The 20,199-nt window shown below is 50.7% G+C and overlaps 1 protein-coding gene across 4 annotated transcripts in view; it reads right to left on the reverse strand.

The window, feature by feature from the left end:
- Rin3 (Ras and Rab interactor 3) overlaps nt 1-20,199 on the reverse strand; it is a 133,528-nt gene that overhangs the window by 43,497 nt on the left and 69,832 nt on the right. For 3 of the 4 annotated variants that reach the window (XM_023719653.1, XM_012515583.2, XM_023719651.1), the window contains 2 exons: nt 10,406-10,478; nt 4,466-4,557 (listed from right to left, as the gene is read on the reverse strand). In XM_023719653.1, the coding sequence (XP_023575421.1) occupies nt 4,466-4,557; nt 10,406-10,478 (165 nt within the window). The remainder of the gene's footprint in view (nt 1-4,465; nt 4,558-10,405; nt 10,479-20,199) is intronic. The other variant, XM_023719652.1, reaches the window with a different exon arrangement.

The following is a 20,199-nucleotide window of genomic DNA, read 5'->3' on the forward strand; positions in this document are numbered from 1 at the left end:
GAGAATCTTTACCCTTCACTACACACACTTTGCCTCTGAGTGTCGGGGGAAAATAGAAAGCCACCGCATGTTCCACTAAAACAAAACCAAAAGCTGAGACCAACTGTGCTTCTGCAGCAGTGGAGGGGACCTGCACGGTTCACCCTCCTCCTTTACTGATCTTGTCAGTTAAAAACAAGTAAACATACCAAAGCCACTGGGCTTTTGTAAAAGAAAGTAAATAATAAAATACAGAAGCAAGTGCAAGGGAAAGATGCAGAGGGCCAAGATTCCTGCCCTCCCTGGCCCAGCTCCAAGCCCTGGCCCCTGCAGGATGTAGGCACCACGCTGTTTTCCACTGGACGCAAGGATGGTATAGGAAAGAGCCCCAGGAAGAGGAGAGAGCAAAGGTGGCGGTGCACACAGACAGAGGGTGCTGAGTCAACCTCAGCAAGCTCCAAGTGTGAGCACAACTTCTTTGATGTCCTAGCGCAGAAAGCCCTTCCTTTACTTGATTTCTTTCTCTACCAACTGTACTGAAATATCTTTCACGGAATTCACCCATTAAAATCACCACTGGTTTTTAGCATCTTCACAGAGTTCTGCCACTGTCGTGACAATCAACTTTAGAGTATTAGAATCACCTCCAAGGAACCACGTTCATCAGCAAAGAACCCGTGCCCACCCCTTGGCAATCATCGTGCCTCTGTCTCGGGATTTGCCTACTCCAAGCCTTTTCACAGAGGAGCCAGGCATGGGCTTCAGGTCTGGCCTCTTCTCTAAGCATCATGTTCCCAGGTTCATCTATGACGAACAGGTGCCAGGGCCTCGTCTCTGCTCCTAGCCCAGTAAGCTCTTCAGACTCCATGAGTTTCCATGGCCTCACAGTGGAAATGGGTTTTGTGCAGATAATGAAACAGCGTTTCTGTGCCTCTGTTTCCATGCATTTGCCTCCTACTGTCCTTCTGGCTTTCCTAGAAAGCTGACAATGCCAGAGGGGGGCCCGTCATGAGGGTGGAGAGTGCTCATCTTCTCCACTTCTCGTCATGAGGCTGGAGAGTGCTCATCCCAGTGATGCCGAGCGAACCTGTGTGGAGAGTAGTGAGCGACCAGGCATGGCTGGGCTGGAGTCAGGGAGCGGCATGAGAGTGGTGAGGGGCCGGCATGTGCCCAGGGCGGCTTGTCGCTGCTCCACAGCCCGGGGTGCTTCCTCTTGTGGGTCCCAGTGATTCCCCAGAGTCCTTCTTTTCATCATGCAAGTTGAGTGGGTTTGGGTTCCCGGCCAGGAGCGCCCTTTGCCTGTAATAACTCATGATGTGCCGGGCACAATGGTGGGGTGCCTCAGCCTCCGGCAGATGCCACACTTTTCATATTTATCATTACTCTTGCAGGTGAAGACCAGTGAGGCCCAAGCCTGCACAGGCTGGGGGTCAGGCCTCTGGCCTCTGAAAAGATTGCTTCTTCATCCCCAATCTCCAGCATTCAGGGATAGACTGGAAAATCAACCTTTCCTGCGGTCCAGGGAAAAATGGATCTGGTGACCCTGACTTTATGTCCTTGGCACTTGAGGACACCAGGTCTGAACAGAACCCCCAGCTCCTAAGCTGCCACATACTCAGGTTTCACAGAAGTTCCTCTCTCAAGGGAGTGAGTGCCAGACAGGTGAATCTGAACTGCCCGTGGCTTCCCATGTGGCCTGATCCTTCTCCACAGCCACTCTGCCCCTGAGGCCGAGTCCCTCCAGGGTTTAGTACTGCCATTCCAGACAGGAAAGAGGGTCCCCCAAGAGGGGCAGCTTGTTTCAGACCCCACGTGCTCCTAGGTTGGGGGGCAGTCAGGCTCCACCGGTGAGAGGAAGCTGCAGGGAGCCCTGGGCAGGGATTGCCAGGGACACCTGCCTGACCTTGTGCAGCAAAAGGACAGCAGCAACCAACCCTGATGGGGACCTTGCGTCTCTGCTGTCCTACCCACTGGGCCTCTAAAGTAGTCACTAAAGAAACAGCAGAGACGGTCGTGAGGTGAATGTTAGCTCCACCAAAGGGCAATGGAGAGGCAGCGAGGAGAGGCAAGTGCTCTCAGGGTAAATCCTAGCTTTGTTCCTTCCTGTCTGGGGCACTTGGGACAAGGTTATTAGCTTGATTAAACTTGCTTTGCTATCTTAAAAATATATATTTTATCTTTAGAATATGGCAAGGATTGGGCCTGGGGAGATAGCTCAGTGGCATAGGTACCTGCCTGGCAAGCACATGGTCCCGAGTTCAATGCCTGGGAAAAGAGTATGCAAGGATTATACAAATCAGTGCTCTGCAGTGGTCCAAAACCATAGACCATGTCATCTGAGACCTCAGGAAGTCGTGTAGACTGTGCAAATTATAAAACTTCCACCTGGGCCACATCTAAGCTCTGGGAGGGTAAAAGGCCAACAATTAAAATATTGGTGTGGGAAGGCTGGTGCATGAACCTCAGTGTGGAGGAAAACCGAGACCCTGGAGGAAGACAGTGTGCCTCAATGGTGGTTCACCTTTGCCCTTCTCCTACGCACTGAAATGCACAGAGCCGGCTAGGGAAGTGCTCTACGCCCTCGTTGGGTTTGAGCAATGCGAGTGGGTCCAGCTGAGGCTGATGCGTAGCCTTTGAGGCAATGCAGCAGGTCTGGGACACCCGCCTATGGCTCCTTCCCAGAGAGCCAGGCCAAGAGAGCCACGCTGGCGGGGACAGTCTTGAGAAAGAAGCAGTGAAGTTCCAGGCAGATGAGCCCAACCCCCGAGCTGGGGCAGCCAACCCAAAACACAAGACACTTCCTCCAACTGTGTCATGCAGATTCCTCCAAAGCTAGAGCTCCTGCTGCTGGGATCCAGTACTCTTTCTACACAGCTCTGTCTGCACATCGCAGAGGGGCTGCTGTGCTCCTGCCTACCCAGCTCGCAGAATTCACTGTTCCCACCGTTCTCACAGTCACTCACCCCTGAGCCACTCCCCTCTTCATGAACTATTAAAACCAGGTATCGCTGTGGGTCATGGCCTTCATTCTGCCTGGACTTTGGACCCTCTTGGCTCCCCAAACTGCAGATATGTTTCTTTCTATTCTCACCATGGATTGCATTGGAAGTGGTAGATTGTAATTTACTCGTGAGAATTTCAATAACTATCTCTGAGATACAATTTCTGAACTCCTCAGGACCGAATAAGGTTTAGGGGGAGGAAGAAGTGTTTATACGTCAGGGCTTATTCTCAGTATCAAATAAGGTTTATCAACTTAGTACCTTAGCCTAGGAGAATTTGGATAGAGACTTCAGTGTGAGCCAGGGTTCAAATCCCAGCTCTGCCACTGGACATGTAGCCATTGCTTCCTCTGCCGTATGATATGGATTATCATGATAGCCCATGCGCTACAGGGTTAAGGCTGGGATGAGCCAACATAGCTAAAGAGGTTAGGACACAGTTGATGTTGCTTGAACGTCAACTCCAAGGGCCTGAACCCTGCTACTTCCTGGCCTGACCACCAGCGGTCTTCAGCGTCTCTTGCATCACTGTCCTCTGACTCTGAGTTAGGGATAGCAGCCTGGCCTGGGAGCTAGGAGGTCATCCCTGGCCCTAGCACTGCTCCTGCCTTCCCCCATATCCAGGCTCTACCCTCTCTCATCACCTCTTCTACTCACCACAGGGCTGCAAGAGTGTGCTCAGCTACAGGCGTTGGAACGCCTTAAAGATTTAGGGATGAGCTGTTTTGTTCATAAATGTGATCTGGCCTGGAGAATGAGGTTCTGGGCCTGTGCCCAGACCCTGAAGCCTGTAGAGGCTGCCGAAGCAGTTGCCCACCACCACCTGACAGTAGTAAATTCTCTGCCTGTAACATACTGACAGAGCCAACTAACCAGCTCTTCAGCATCTATGGGCTTGGAGTTTCCCTGGGGCCAGCACAGTAAGGTCCTAACCCTACTTTGGCACCGGCCACTTCCATCCCTATACAGGGTACACCGTGGCCCAAGTGTGGGAGGAGCCCAATACATCTGAGCTCTGCTTATGATTCTTCGGAAGCCTCTGGATTAGAAGGGGCTGGTCCCCCATCTTGCTCATCTTTCTTTCCCTCCCAAGACCCTCAAAAGCTTGAGGCATAGGAGTGGGTGATCTTGGGTCAGTTGGTGGGCAGAGGGCAGGCCAAGGGGGTGGAGGGCCCGCTCCAGATCATGGTCACACACTCACTGCTCTTCCTTCTGGGGTGGACAGGGCTGGAGACTGTGGCTGGGGCAGAGTGCTGGGAGAACTCTGGCCACCACTGAAAGGTCCTTGGTGCTGGCCCAGCTTCACCCAAAGTCATAGCCACCTCCCTGTTGAAAGAGGCCATGGGCCAGGGCCTCCCGGGCAGTTATGGACTCAGCAGCCTGGCCAGGAATGTAGACTTCCACAGCTGTGGGGACTGAGGATCCAGCTTGGCCTCAGCCAAGGGCTCTCCCTCTGCCCTCAGGTCCCATATGGGAAGACTTACCAAGGCCCAGGTTGGAGATAGTCTCGAGGTCTGTGAAGCTGTTGGCCTCGAGGATGGCCTGGGGCAGCCGCAGCGTGAAGGGTAGTAAGTCTCTGTGAAGACAGGAGGGGCTGCAGGTCAGGTCTGGGGCAGGGTCTGAGTTTCCTATGCCCCACCCCATGTATCCAAACTGCAGAGGGTGAGGAGGAGCCTTGTGTTCTGTCACCTTGCGGGTCTCCCAAGTCCTGAAAATGTCCCTGGAGCCAAGGCCAGGTTTGAGGCTGAGGCAGCTTCCAGGCAGGTCCAGGGACACAGAGGTGGGAGACCTGCAGGAGCAGGGCAGGGTCTCACTTCTCCCTGCTTTTCCTGGCCTACTAGGCCCAGATTTCTGCAGGCGCTGTTTAGGGTAAAGCGAGTGACCCACTCTCACTGGCCTCTGGCCTCACCGCCCCAGGTGACCCTGGTGAGTGCACAGCCTCCATCTTGCTCCACCTGATGCCTGGGGTCTCAATGGGGACCTGCCCAGAGCTCCCTCTAGAAATCCTCAGAAATAATCCAGACAGATGGGGAAACTGAGGCCCAGAGAAGGAAAACGACACATTCAGGCCACACACTGGGTTTGGGGCAGACTGTCCCAGGCCTCCTGAACTTTCAACCCAGGCCTGACTCTCAGGGGCAGCAAGGGGAGGGTGGCGCAGCCCCGCCCAGGGCGAGTGGTCCCAATTCTGTCTAGCCTGGGCATTGAGGGCATCCAAAGTCTGCTGGGCCTCTTTTCAACCACTCTGTTCTGAGCTCTTTTTGTCCTCCATGGAAATGGGAATCAATGGGAAAACCAAAGAGGACTGTGTCAGCTGAGTCGGCAGGTGGCAGATGCTGTGACAACCTGTTCCACCTCCCTGGCTCACACCCTATCTGCCTTGCCACAGCTTGCTTCCAAGCACCAAACTCCCATCCATTCTGGGAACAACCACCTGCACCCTGTCGCTCTTCCTCGCCCTGTCACTCAGGCTGGGGACCCTGGGGACTCTCGGCAGTGGCAGGGCATTATTCCATGTCCCCCATACCAGCCGTGTGTGCAGTTCACAGCATGGAGACTCAGCGTATTTGCTAAATGGACCCATTGAGACCTGAAAAACTAACATAGACTCCAGAGGTCCCCAAACCACCCAGACACCTGCCTGAAGGATGCACTTTGATGAGGGCAGAAGAGCAGGCTGAGGGTAAGCGGCAGCACAAGGTTCTGGGCCCTCTTGTGAAGACCTAGGTATGGCCTTGGCTCCCCTCCTGTCACATGGGTTGGACTTCCAGCTGAACTTTGGGTTACCATATGTGTGGTCCTCCTGTGGGCACAAGGCCATCTGGGTCCCCCATTCTGGGCAGCCCTTCAGTGCTCCATTCCCATCTCAGGCCTAGCTCTTCCACTACTACCCCATCTCTCCTTGAAAGGGTGGCAGAATTCATCCCTGAGTTGCCTCAGTTTACCTGCATGGTTGACTGGCCTGTGGGTGGGGTATCCTATGGGTTCCAGCCACCAGCAAAGTATCTGTCACAATAGCCAGCAGAAGCCGCTTATCTCATCTGCTGCCCGGCCTCAGAGGCCAGCACAATCAGCGGACACCTTGTCCTTCAGTCCTTGAGGAACTGTGGTGGCAGCTGCGGATCACGTCTAGCCTGAAGCCCAAGCACCCCAGGCCTTCAGCCCAGTCCCTGTGGCACCTCTCCAGCTTGCTTCCTCACGCGTGCCTCCCAGTGATCCTTCCCCCACCCAGTGGGTCTCCCTGCTGCCGCCCCAAGGCACTCACTGTCCCACAGCAGCACTGAGCCCGGGGCAGCAGAGCAGCAACCTCATCCCCTCCACCCACTTCTACTCAGATTCTCCCCAACCCTCAGGGCCACACCACGGGCTCTTCCCCAGGACCTGAGCTCGCTCGGTGGTTTTACCCATCTATGCTTCCCCATGCAGCTCTGATTTGGCCCTCCACCGAGGGGCCGCCACATGCGAAAGCACATGCGAGACGGGAGTGTCTGTTGATCACCTCCTGTAGGGTAGGCGTTTTACAGGCCTTCTGTCGAGGGACGGTATTATTTTATCACAGCAGCCCTTCAGGAAGACATTACTGTTTCCTCCACAGTTGATCACGCAGACGCTCAGAGAAACAAAGAGACTGGCTCAAGACCATCTAGTCAAGAGAAGAGCTTAACCAGGAAACCAGGGACATAAAATGCTATATTTTTTTTTAAGAGAAAAGGAACTACCATCTATTGAGTTGTATCAATCAAGCACCAGCTTTCTCTGTGCTACTCCACCTAATCCGTACAATGACCCTATGATGTTGGCATTACCATCATCTCCTTTTTTTAAAATGTTAGTTTTTTTTTTTTTTTTTTTTAAGACATCAGATTTGTTTGTGTGTGGTATCAGGGGTGGTACCCGGAGCCTCGCACAAGTTAGGCAAGTACATAGCTCTACTGCTGACCTGCATACATCTCAGCCCCTGGAATTTTTTTTCTTTTGAAATAGAGTTTCAGTGTGTAGCTCAGGCTGATCTTGAACTCATGGCCATGCTCCTGCCTCAGCCTCCTGAGTGCTGAGATTACAGACATGTACTACTACACCTGGCTAGAATTTTTGGTGGCTTTTTTTATTTTGAACCGGGGATTGAACTCAGACCCTTGCGCTTGCCTGGCAAGCGCTTATTCCACTGAGCCACTGGCTAGAATTTTTAAATTAGAAAAGAAATACATATTCATCATAACAGAGTTAATACTGAAATGTTTAAAATAAACCATGCAGAGCATCTCCCCACTGTCATATCCTAGGGGACAAGTGGCCTCCCCAGGTCTTTCCTGTGTACTGCTGGACATGCAAACACACGCCACCTATAAAAGCAAAAACAGCGCTTTGGTAACACGCAGTGCTCTGCGGCCTGCGTTCTTCATGTGATGGTTCAGCTGGGCCAAAGAGCGTCTCGCAAGTCTGTGTGCTTACTGACCTCTTCCCTTTCTATGCAGCAAAGGATTTTGGGTGGTGACTGTCGTTTTCTTTCTTTCTCTTTCTTTCTTTCTTTCTTTCTTTCTTTCTTTCTTTCTTTCTTTCTTTCTTTCTTTCTTTCTTTCTTTCTTCCTTCCTTCCTTCCTTCCTTCCTTCCTTCCTTCCTTCCTTCCTTTCTTTTTTCCCCCTTTCTTTCATGCTAACTCTTGTTAGTGTTTCTGTTGGTAGTTTCCTACAAGGAGCGTGTTGAGCTACAGGAATATATATTTTTAAGAAATGACAGTATTTGCCAACCTGACCCTCTTCCCCAAGCTTGCACCAACTTACACTCCAATAAAAACCACCCAGACTGACAGAGCTGCTTGTTCTTCCTGATTCTAAGAGAACAATGAGCAAGCACCCCACTCCTCCAGCCTCAGCCTCGGGGGTCTTACTTGTACCCTCAGCGCAGTGACACAATCGACACAATCGGGGTCCAGGACTAACTTGCTCTGCCTAAGTGAATCTTAGCAACAGAGTGTGAATGCGGGGAAGGCAGGCACCTGAAGCCAGGACAGAACTGGCTTACTGAGATCCTAGCGATAAGCCTCTGGGTCTTGGGAAAGCGGGGCAGGCCTTCTAGAGAGGACGCTGGGGTGGTGGGCAGCCACCGGAACACACACCGAAAACCAAACACCAAAAGGAACCGGCCCCGGAGCGACTCTATCGCTTCTCCACCACCTGGCCATACTGTGCGGACTACAGAATTCGCTAGTGGAGCTGCTTAAAAGGCAGATTCCTATGTCTGAGCCCAGTGTCAGTCAGAGCTGGGAATGGAGCAGTGCATGTACACACACACACACACACACACACACACACACACACACACACACCCCTAAATGTTTAACAACACAAGTCTTATTCCAACTTTCTGATACACACTCTATGATCCAGTACAGTTTTCTTTTGCATTAAAAAAAAAAAAAAAAAAAGCCAGTCATACTCCATTAAGCTGATTTTAGAAGCCCGCGGGGGAGGGTGTTTCCAATATCATGAACCATTTCTCTAATTCTGCAGATACCACCTGGCCATCCGCCAACTCGATTCACCTCTGATGCTCATTACCTGGGGCTGGAGCCAGGCTCAGCACACTTTGGAGCTCAGTCCCACGGAAGCACGCCACTATGCCAGTTGCGAGTGTCGCCCACCAGCTCTTCTAAGCAGCCCACCAGAAGCAGCCACTCCCAGGCACAGTGATCAGAGCTTTCTTCCAAGGTGCGGACTGTCAGACTGTCAGTCAGCAGCCTTTCCTCCAGGCTGAGAGCGGGGTGGCTGAGTCATAGCCCTAGGCTGGGCGTTTCCAGGGAGTGCAGGCCCCGGGCACCTCCCTTCCTTCCTCATTTTGGGCACTGAGTGACACTCACTTGGAGGCTACAGATCCCTTTGTCCAGACCTGTACTGAGTGCTGGCAAGGGGCTTGGCAGAGTGGCTGGCCCCAGGGATGCGCTCGAGAAACAATCAGGTGAAGTCACCCTGCTGTTGCCCAGGTTAAAAGCCCCAGCACCTCCCAGCCTCCCCCAACCCCATTCTCCTGTCTGCGGTGACTGCCCAAACCCTTCTAGTCTGGCAGCTAGGGCCTGGATGGCTGCAGTGGCCCTAAGGGGTCCCTGCTCTCCTTTCCTTCAATTCCACTGCTGCTGTGACCACATTGCTGTGCTACGGGCCATCTGACCATGGCTCCAGGCGCCTGCAACACAAAGCCTCTGTAGCTCCAGGCGCAGAGCTTGAGGCCTTGCAGCCTCCCTGCCTTGCTCATATCCTGAGGCTGCTGCAGCCGTTCCCATGCCAGGTCTCTGCCCCAAACATCTTCTTTGGCTAGAATTCCATATACAAGACACAGGCTTTCAGGGAGCACCCTGAACCCTACTGGCCACACTCTGAGTACTGTGTGCGGGTGCCGAAGAAGCTGGAGGTCGGGCATCAGAACCTGGATCATATGCAGCTCAGCCTGGTTATTTCTGGGGTGCCTGCTTGGTGCCAGCTGTGCTGCTGAGCCCCTTACAGAGATCTTCAGCCCAATGTGGGGGCTGGAGGGGGGCAAGAACAGTGTAGGCAGCACCCAGAACACAGCCTAGTGCCAGGTTGGGGGGCTCATTATGGGAACCCCTGCCAGCAACCCGCCAGGCGCACATCCCTCCCTCAGCATCCTACTGCCCAGCCTCTTCTGCAGGGTCTGCTCCTGAAGGTTGGCACCAGGCGCCTCTTGGCACAGAAGCCACACAACTCCTGAGCCCTCCGGGGCGGCAGCTCTTGGCATCAATTCTAATGCTCAGCATGCCATCACCAACTATCGGGCCCGGGGGCCCAGGGGTGGGAGTGCAGGCTGCAGGCTGAACTTGGCTGCAGCAGAAGCAGTCTGGAATCACGGACCCCAGTGCATCCTGCTCAACCTCCGATCTGCACAAGGGCTCTTGGCTTATGGCGCCAAAAGGTATTTTTAAATTCTCACTGACCTGAAACCAGTTTGAATGAACGGAACAGTCTGGTGTGGTTACCAGATGCCTGCTCCACCCAGCAGATGCTTAATAATCACAAGTTTCCCCCTAAGAAGGGGCACTCACCTTTCTTGCTGCCTCTGTAGGAAGTTCCTTCTATAACCCCTGCCATGTGGCTGGGTCAGGTCCACCTAGGATGCCAAGCTGTCCTTGATGTGGTGACATAGAGAGCTGGGAATCGAGGGCAGGGCTCTTACGAGCTAGTCCATGCCAGCATCAGAATGCACAGCTCTCATCGAGACTACCAAGCATGTAGGGAGCCTCTACGTGGGCTGTTTCCTTTCCTCCAGGGCTCCTTTTTGGCCTCCTCTGCTCACATAGGCTCCCAAGCTTGCCCGGGACATCTGTGGCAGCAGGTGGGCATTGTTCTGCTTACTCTAGCACAGAGGAATAGGAAGACCTTCCTCAGGACTGCTGGAGGGCCGATCTACTCACCTACTGACACAGTAGAATGCGATCAGTTTGAAGATGTCCTCAAACACAAGAACTGAGCCTTCCAGGTACAATACTGGGGAGAGACGAGAAAGGCCCTGGATGAGTATTCTCAAAGACAGGGATGGGGAACATGGTTCTTGCCGAGGGCTGAAGGGGTAGTGTGCAGCTTCCATGCTCAGTGTGGGTCCTGGCCTTGTGGGCAGTGTTCACCCACGGGCCCCATAAATGCCAGCCACCACCTGGGCTTTGGGTAGTGGGAAGTGGACTTTGTGGGCATCCAGGGGATTACCTGGCAGAGCTGGTGTTAATTCACACATCCTCATCACTTTTGGCAAGATGGAGCAGAAGAGTTTAGGTCCTAAGAGCAGAACCAAGCATGCACTTAAGCAGCTGTGGGGAACTCAAGGGTGTTACTCATATGTATTAGGCATTGGTTTCAAAAACTCACATGATGTTTTGAAAAATTTACATTCACCTCTGTATAGCAAAGAGGTCCTAAGGGCCTGGGAGATGGCTCAGTGGAATAAGTGCTTCCCCAGCAAAGAGGTCCTAGTTTCCCATTAGATCAGATATAAAATCTTTAAGCAGAATTTCAAGAAAAATATTAACTAGAGCATAATGCAAGAAGTATTTGCAGAGTATCCATAAATGACCTAAGTCTGAGACACTCAGCCCATGGTGTGTGGTGGGGACAGGTAGAGGTAGCCAGGAATAGCCTGGCACGACCTTGTGTCTGCATTTGTGTGTCACCAGCCTTCTGCATAAAGGGGCAGCACAGACATGGGCTGAGGAAAGCAGGGGCCAAAAGACCCCCATAGCAGTGAGGGGTAGAAAGGATTCTTTTCAAAATGAGAAAGCCCATCCTCAGGGATCTCTCTAGAGGGAGTAAGAGTAACACACATTTTAAGAAGCCCAGAGCAGCTTGCTGGGCCTGTCCCACACTCAGCAGCTCCCCTGGCCAGCAAGGCATGGGCTGTCCTGCCCAGAGAGCACGCTGAACCTTGAAAGTAAAGTCAACTATTCGCCCCCATCCCTGCGCCTCCTGCTGTCCCTTTCTAAACTAGCAGTGTCACCTAGTTAGACTTAGTGTCCCTGCCTCTCTGCACGCTGTATCAGATCTCACATAAACAAACGAACAACCCCAGGTCTTACGTCATAAGGTATCACACAGTTTTATACAGAAAGTCCCAGTCACCATTTTTTAAAAAAATATTTTTTAAATTTTTGGTATAGTAGTACATGTTTGCAGTTCATGCAGTTCATACCCATTTTCTGGATGGGTACATGTACACAATACAGCTTGTTTCTTTCTTCTTAATCCCCTTCCAATTCCCTGATCCCATTTTTATGCTTGTTGCTATTGTTAATCTTAGCTCGTGCAGTGGTATATAATGTTTACATCTATTGAGGTTCTTAGGTTCCCTCACAAGGTGAGTCTTTGCCTGTTTCCCCTTCCCCTCTCCCTGGCCCTTGTGCTTGCTGCTTTGGCCCACTTCCGTACTGAGTAAGATCCATCCCCTAGTCCCCTTCTGTCCATCCTTTATTACTGCCTTTGTCTGTGCTTTGCCTCACTCAAGTGAGAGATACTGTAGGGGATTTAAGCTTGTCTGGTTTATTTTACTCAACATTGTATTTTCTAGGTGTATCTCTTTTCTACAAATGTCTCAAACCCGTCATTCTTTATAGCACAGTAGTATTCTGTCATATATAGATATCATATATATATATATATATATATATACATATATATATATATTTTAGCCAAGCATCTGCTGATGGGTATACAGGCTGCTTCCAGAATTCCCCTATTATGAGTTGTGTTTCTGTAAACATCGCTCTGTATGGATCCCCACAGTGTGATGGCTCAGGCTCTCTGAAGACACCTAGCAGGGCCATCTCTGGGTCGTATGGAATTTCTGATTTCAGTTCTTTGAGAAATCTCCGTACCGATTTCCATCACAGCTGTGCTAGTTTGCGTTCCCACCAATGATAAAGCAGGGCTCCCTTCTCACCACAGCCACCCCAGCATTTACTACTGACTTCTTAGCGATTGCCATTCTTTCTGGAGGAAGATGGAGTCCTCGCATTGCTTTAACTTGCATTTCTCTAATGGCTGAGATGTTGAGCATTTTTTTCATATATATGTGGACCATTTTTATTTCTTCTTCTTTGAAGTGTCTGTGCATTTCTCTAGCCCATTTCTTGACTGTATCTTTAATTTTAGGCAGTTTATTTTTTTTTTCTTTGAGTTCATTGTAATATTCTTTATACTAGTCTTCTATTAGATGAGTAGTTGGTGCTTTTTTTGAGGCAGGGCTTTACTGTGAAGCTCAGGCTGGCCTTGAACTCACTTGGTAGCCCAGGCTGGCAAAGCAATCTTTCTGCCTCAGCCTCTGGAGTGCTGGGCTTACAGGCGTGCACCACCATGCCTGGCTTGGAAAACTCTTTCCCCCATTCTGTAGGTTGTCTCTTCACTCTGTTGATTGGTTCTTTGTGGTACAGAAGCTGTTTGGTTTGATTCAATCCCATTTGTTGATTCTTACCTTTGAGGTTCTATTTAGAAAATCCTTTCCTACACCTATGTCTTGGAGTGTTTCACCTATTTTATCTTCTAGTAGGTTTAATGTTTCTGTTTGAATATTTAGATCTTTGATCCATTTAATATAGTACACTGTGCAAGGCAAGGGCCCTTTTTCAGCCTTCCACACAAGGATAACCGGCTTATCCTTCCCAGCTCCACTTCTGAAGAGTCTGGCTTTCCTCCTGTATACACATTGGCTTCTTTGTCAAAGCTCTAATAGCTGAATGTGTCCAGGAAAGCTTCCACTTTCCTGATTCTCTTCCTTTGAGGCACATACCTGTTTTTGTTCTAGTACCATGCAGTTTTCATCACTACTGCTTTGCAGTGTAGTTTGAAGTCGGGTATTGCTATGTCTCCTGCTTTGCTCTTGTTGCCCCAAATTGCTCTTGTTACTTTGGGTCTCTTTGGCTCCGTATGAATTTTAGGATGGTTTTCTCTAGTTCTGTCGAGTATGCGGTTGGCATTTTGATAGGAACTGTGCTCAATCTGTATAACGGCCAATCACCATTTTACTATACACTGGCTTTTCCAGATCACAAGCGAAGCAAGGCTCGCGCTTGTTTCTTGTCAATCAGATCTCTTCTCTCCAGCCCCGACTCCCCCACTCAGCCCTCGTACCCTGACCATACGAATGCACCCTCTACATTAAGGCCACACCTGAGAGAACAGCTGCTTGTGGGGCGCTGTCCATCTTTGGGGCTCCCTCAACACCTGGCACAGTGGACAGTCTGAGAAATCCATCGGTGTTGACAGAAGTCTCCTGGGGGTGGAGGGCCACCCGGATGAGTGAAGGCCTTGAGGGTACCTGGCCTGGCTCTTAGGCCTCCAACATGTGGCCTATGGGCATTCCCTGTAGGGATTGAAAGGGACACCTTAGACTTACGCTGGAGTCCAGACAGACGGCTCGCCCTGCGGTGACCGCCTGTGGGCTGTGCTGTGCTGGCCTGCGGCTTGCATGCGAGCTCCCGGGCCAATCCACCCGAGTGTGTGCATGTCTCTCTCCTAAGGGCTGCCACTTCTCCTCTGTGTCTCTTTATATAGCGCTGAACGTGTTAGCACATGCCTGCCTGCTGCCCCTAGTGCTTGTGAGGGTGACCTTATCTCGAGACAGCATCTTTGCCTATGTGGCCAGGTTGGCATTAGGTCGTGCTGGCCTAGGGTGGCCCTAAGGTCAATAACTGGGGACCTTTCTACAAACAGGCTGTGTGAGGGTAGGGGACAGAGAAGCACGGAGAGGGGTAGTGATGCTGCTTTAGCCCCAGAGCGCCAACGACGCACAGTGGCTGTGAGAGCCCAAGAGTCCTGGGATGCATCTGCCCGGATCTCCAGAGGAGCCAGCCCGGTACGCTTGATCTCAGATTTCTGGGCCCCAGGCCTGTGAGGGAAGAAATGTGCAGTTTTAATGTGCCCAGTTTGTGTTCCTTTGTGGGCCTCCCATTCAGGGGAGGAATTAACAGATTGAGCCCTTAAGTGAGATCACACCAAGGTGCAGTAGAGGGGTGACAGGCATCAGGACCCCTAAGGTGCAGGCCGGGAAATCTCCTCCCTCCGCTGGCTCCTGGCACCTGTCCTGCGGCCCCTGCTGCCCTCTCGCTGTGGCTCCTGCTGCTTCTCCCCAGGAATCCCTCTCAGCCCTTCTCTGCCCTCAGGGCTCAGCTCTCACCCCAGCTTCTTTGTCCCCCATTTTCTGATCTTGCCGCCTTCCTGGCATCCTGTGGAAAGCACAGATTCCTGCGCCTGTGTGTCCCCAGGTGAGGGAGAAGCAGTCTGCTGATCACCATGCTGGGAAGGCAGGGACCCGATGGCGTGGCTCTCACTGTCCCCTGCCTTGTGTGGAACTCAGCCCTGAGCCAGATTCAGAGTGTGGCCTGCAGAGGGCAGCTGGGTGGGATGCAGGGACAGCAGGGCGGGATACAGGGACAGCGGGGCAGGACGCAGGGACGGTGGGGCAGGATGCAGAGCCGGCCAAATCCAGGGACAGAGAGGCCACATAGCCTCTTTGCTGAAATGTCTGTTCATACCTTTTGCTCATTTACTGTCCTCATTGCTGAGCCAAAATCCCTGACACCCAAAGTAAAAGGGGAAAGATTTATTTAGCTCACAGTTTGTGGAGGTTTCTATAATCTGCTGGCTCCAAGGCAGGGTGGCTTGGTAGGGGGGCATCACAAGGTAGAACCAGTTCATGGCAAGCAGATGACAGCAAAAGCAAGCAACAAGGGCTAAAACAAGCCTCATTTAAGAAAAAAAATTTTTAATATATTTGGTATAGGTTCTCACTGCGCAGCTCAGACTCATAGTGATCCTCCTGTTTTCAGTCTCCCCAGTGCTGGGATTACAGGCAAGCGCCACCATGCCCAGTCTCAGTCACTGGCTCATTGCACCCTGGAGTGGTCCCTGCACTTGCCTAAGTGGGCGCTTAATCTGTCGAGCTATCTTGCTGGCCCAAACAAGCCTCTTTTTGTCTCTTATATTGCATCTAGGCTCTCAGGATTAGGGCAGTGTTAAACTAACCAATAGGCTAATTTAATAATCATCCACCCTTAATCTTAATACCCTTAATCTTGACATTAATCTTAAATCAATTACACACTCTATTTAGCTGCCTCTAAACAACCACTACCTATGACTGAATGAGACTTTGGGGGAGTGTTAGACACAGCTGAAACATTTATTCTGTGGATTGTTTTAAAATTTTTATTATTTTCTTCTTTCTCCTATTAGGTTCCAGCAAACTGATTTACTTTCTGTCTCTAGGGGCGGCCAAATAGCTCAGTGGATTGAAGTGCCTGCAAGCAGGTGTAGGGTCTGGAGTTCGATCCCCAGGCCTGATGTGCCGGCTCTGTTCCCAGGGCGTGCTGAGATGGCAATTGAGACTGGGCATGGTGGTGTGTACCTGTAATCCCAGCACTTGGGAGGCTGTAAAGAGGCGGATCACTAGGAGTCTGATTTAGTAGTGAGACCTTGAACACCCTGTAGACCCTTCCCTAAAATACATAAAAAAGAGAGAAGATTTTCCGTACTTTCTGTCTCTCTGAATTTACCTATCCCAGGCATTTCATACATCACACAATACATGCTTCTTTGTGACTCCTGCCACGGTGTTTACCCACTCACCAGCTGATGGTGCATGGGCCCTCTTGTAGCTACTCCGAATGGTGCCACTGAGAACGTTTGTGTACAAGGCTTCGAGCAGACACATTTTCATTTCATGGGGATACACCTGGAAGTAAAGCTACTTGTTCACACGGTACTTCTACGTGTGCAAGAGACTGGCAGACAGTTTTATAAAGTGACAGCGCTATTTTACATTCTTGCCAGCTCTGTAGGAAGCATGTTACCGCTTGTCTTATTTGTTACAGCCATCCTAGTTATGACGTGGATCTTCTTGCAGCTTTGACTTGCAATTCCCTAATTATAGTGACGCTGAGAGTTTTTTCACATGTTCAATGAATATATATATATAGATATATATATAATAAAAATTTCAGCTCAGTTTTGGCCATTTTAATGGATTACATGTCTTTGATGTTATTTTGAGATATTTTTATATATCCTAGATGCAAGTCTTTTGTCAGATACATGATTTGCAAATATGCTCTCCCAACCTATAATTTATCTTTTCATTCTCTGATAGGGTCTTTCAAATGTGTAAGAATTAAAAAAAAAGAATGTTGCCCAAACTTCTGCTGTCTGTAAAACTATAGGCATTCAACTGGTGTCATACACATTGTTTAGTAGGGGCATTTCTAACCTGCTTTAATGAACAGCCAATCCTTTATTAATATAGGGAACATATCAAGGGTCTTGAATCAATTATTTTCTTATTTAAGCGAAAATCTCCTTGGTAACCTTATGGACACTATGAATTCTTCTCATAGATATGTCTGGAAGCTAAGCCTGGCCCTGTCAAATGTATGATTTTTCCACCAACTACATTAAAACCATTACTGAGACCATGACATAAAAATCATTGCAAGGATTATTACTTATGAAAGTATACACTCAAGAAACACAGACTCAATTTTCCACCTTAGTCAACAGCTTTGATAACCCTGGAGGCTGCTATTCTAGCTATTGGTGTTATTCTGGCCACCAATAGTGGTTTCTTAGTGTATTTTCCAGTTATGACTCGCGTGTGAAGGGCTCTGTCAGAGCTCCTCTTTGACTAGGATATTTCATGATGTGTCCATCCACCCACAATCAGGGACTGTCCTCACAGCCTGTGGACATGAAGGGTCCACAGATGGACAGAGAAACTGATTGGGAAGCTCACAGTTAGGAGTGGGACTGAGTGTTTGTCGATGTCGTGGGCTGGGGGCCTCTCTGGAACTCCTGGGGGGTGGCAGAGATGTAAAACAATCTGCTCATTCTCTTTGGATGACTACAAGGGTGGTTGGGTGGGGTGGGAGAGATGTTTATTGAAAATGTTTAGCAAAGAGGAACCAAGCCTGTAGTGAGTCCTCAGTATGCGGATTTCTGGAACAAACACAGGATGGATTAGAATGACCGCTCTCAGAGGGTCAGTGCTTGGAGAAAGTTTCCACCACACTCGGCTAAGACGAAGGAACTGCAGTGGGCCTAGCAAGGGGCCTCTCCCAAGATTTTAGTGACAGCACTAGGTCAACCTCCTCTGGATCTCCCTTTCATCAGGAAAAAGTCTTGGATCATCCACTCCTGATAGATCCTGGACTCAGCCCTCTTTCCTAAAAGGTGATCCCCAAGCTGGGTCCCCGGAAGGAAAGGGCAGCAGTACAGACTGGTCCTGAGAATAAAGAGCCAAAGTGACAAGAGGCTGGGAGCAGCTCCCAGCGGGGCAGCCAGAGGGTGGGCATGTGTGCAGCGCCTTGTGGCTGAGGAAGGAGGAAGAGTCCACTCCTCCAGGACCCCCTTACCAGCTCTGGCTCTTTGTAGGTCACTGCAAAGAGCAGACTCCTTTCCCGTGTTGAAGATCACGGTTGCATTTTGGTTGGTGACCCTCCTGCCCAGTAACATTGTAGTTGCCATGGGAACCACCACATGACCAGTTTATGATGGGGCAGAGAAAGAGAAGTCAGTGACAATCACCAGTCTACCCAAAGGCCCATTTTTCTGAAACATGCAAACTGCTTCCCCATTCCCCAGGAGTGAAATGGTGAGGACAGCAACTTATCTGGATTTACCTGACTCCAGGGTCCAAGCCCAACTCTGGCACTTAGGTGCTCTGAGGTGATGCGGCGGCCCAGTTACCCACTGCATATGCACCAGCTGGCCCAAGCCTCCATCTAGGAGTTTTACCCAAGCGCCTCTGGCTGGAGGCTTACAGGAAAGGGACAGGGACCCCAGAACCAAGGCTAGGGGTCCATAAAGAGTCCCTCCCAAATACCCCAGGTCATTGCTCAGGCAGGAAAACACTGAAAGCCAGAAAGGAAGGACGTTTACGAGATAGTGCTTGTCACCCTGACCCACCATTGCAGGGATGGGAAAACTGAGGCCCAGAAAAGGTGTATCCTTGCAAGAGGGGTTAGCTTGGTGCTTTCCAATTCACTCTAGTGTTCTCTGGGGTCTAGATTCTGGCTCTAGAATCAGCCTGTTTGGCCTTTTCTCCCAACTTCCAAGTACTGGACTGTGTACAGAGTTAAGCCTTTGGGTAGTCATGGAGGGTTATAGTGGTCAAGATTTTAATAGTAGAATAATAATAATTCCACCCATCACTTGCCAAGTCCCCAACGTGTGCCAGGCTCTGTGTTTCTAATCATCATGACAGTTCTCTTACTTGTATTTTATAGGTGAGAAAACTGGGGCTCTTCAAGGGTGAATCACTGACTCAGGGGGGGACTAAGTCCTGAGCAGGTATAACCAATCAATGTCTTTTGCTCAGGAGATGTGGTACAGGTGGAGGGAGTAGGGCTCCCTGGGGCACCTAAGGGCTTCCTTACAGGAATAAAAAGGCATCCACGTGGCCCTGCCTCAGTCAGCCTTGCAGTTCCTGCAGATCACATCCTCTGCTCTGTCACCAGGCAGGCCCCATGTCACCTGAGTGTGGTTTTCCTGAGCAGCACTGCCAGCTCCTTCCTTTGGTCCCAGCACTGGCCACCCCACTCCCTAGAGCTCAGTGATGGCCAGAGTGCTCACTAGGCCCCAGCGCTACTCCCAGAATGGCAGGGCTCAGACTCCTGTTTTTTGTTCCAGGTCTAGGATCTTCTGCGTGCTTCACAGCGTTTGCATTTTCTGAAAGCACTGTCTCTGTGTCTCACACGGACATTGCACGGTGGTGAGTGCCCACGACGCTGCTCGTGCTAAAACAAAAATCCCCCCCTTCAAAGGCGCTCTTCCCTATTAAGTAGGTGTGAAAATGAGGCAAGGTGGTGGAGTGAAGGGGGTGTCAAACAGAGGAGCACGGTCCCAGGCTAGCAGGAAATTCAGTCCTGCCTGCTCCTGGCCCATAATACAGGTCTAAGGAGATACCTTTCACTAGATGCATCAGGAGAAAACACTTGGCTTTCTCTAAGAATGGAGGATGGTGGTGGTGAGGCTGTCCAGGGTACCACCCTGACAGAACAGCCCCAAGCACCACAGAAGGGCCCCTCACGGAGGCCCAGAAAGCACCTGCTTCATCTTGAGGATTCTAAGATGTTCTAAGGTACTTGGTGCCCAGGCAACAGCAGAGAAGGTGAAGATTCTAATCAGCAGTGTGAGGGGCAGTATTTCCCTCTCCAGGCAAAACAAGCCTGACTTACAGCATAGGCCAACTTCCCTAACGCACTTCTGCCCGGACTGGGAAGAGACACACATGGCTGATCTCTACATCAGCCCTGAGTCAGCTCCTGTGTGCCACAATCCACGATCCAGAAACAAGCCCACCTCCCCGTGGCCATCAGGAGGCTGAGAACTTGGCAACCTTCCTCCCAGGGCTGTCCTTCTTCAAGCCACCTTTCTGCTTCTCTCAAACTCTGCAAAGAACAATGGCACACTCTTAGCTTGGGAGGGTAATTCCAAAGTGCTCTGGTAAATAAATTCTCTGCTAAAAAAAGGAAGAGCAAGACACCCCATGCATAGGATATTTTATTTCCTGACTGCTTTCCTCTCTGCCACCCTCCCCACCCCTGACTTGGAGTCATTTAGCGGAGGAAGACAGGAGATACAACAGAAAATCACCTGGCCCAGGTACAAGAGCTTTGCCCATGGCATCTACAGGCCTGAGCTAAAGCCCAGTTACACCCTTCGATGCAATCTC

The sequence above is a fragment of the Octodon degus genome, unplaced genomic scaffold, assembly GCF_000260255.1.
Source record: "Octodon degus isolate 3935 unplaced genomic scaffold, OctDeg1.0 scaffold00070, whole genome shotgun sequence".
Classification (NCBI taxonomy): domain Eukaryota; kingdom Metazoa; phylum Chordata; class Mammalia; order Rodentia; family Octodontidae; genus Octodon; species Octodon degus.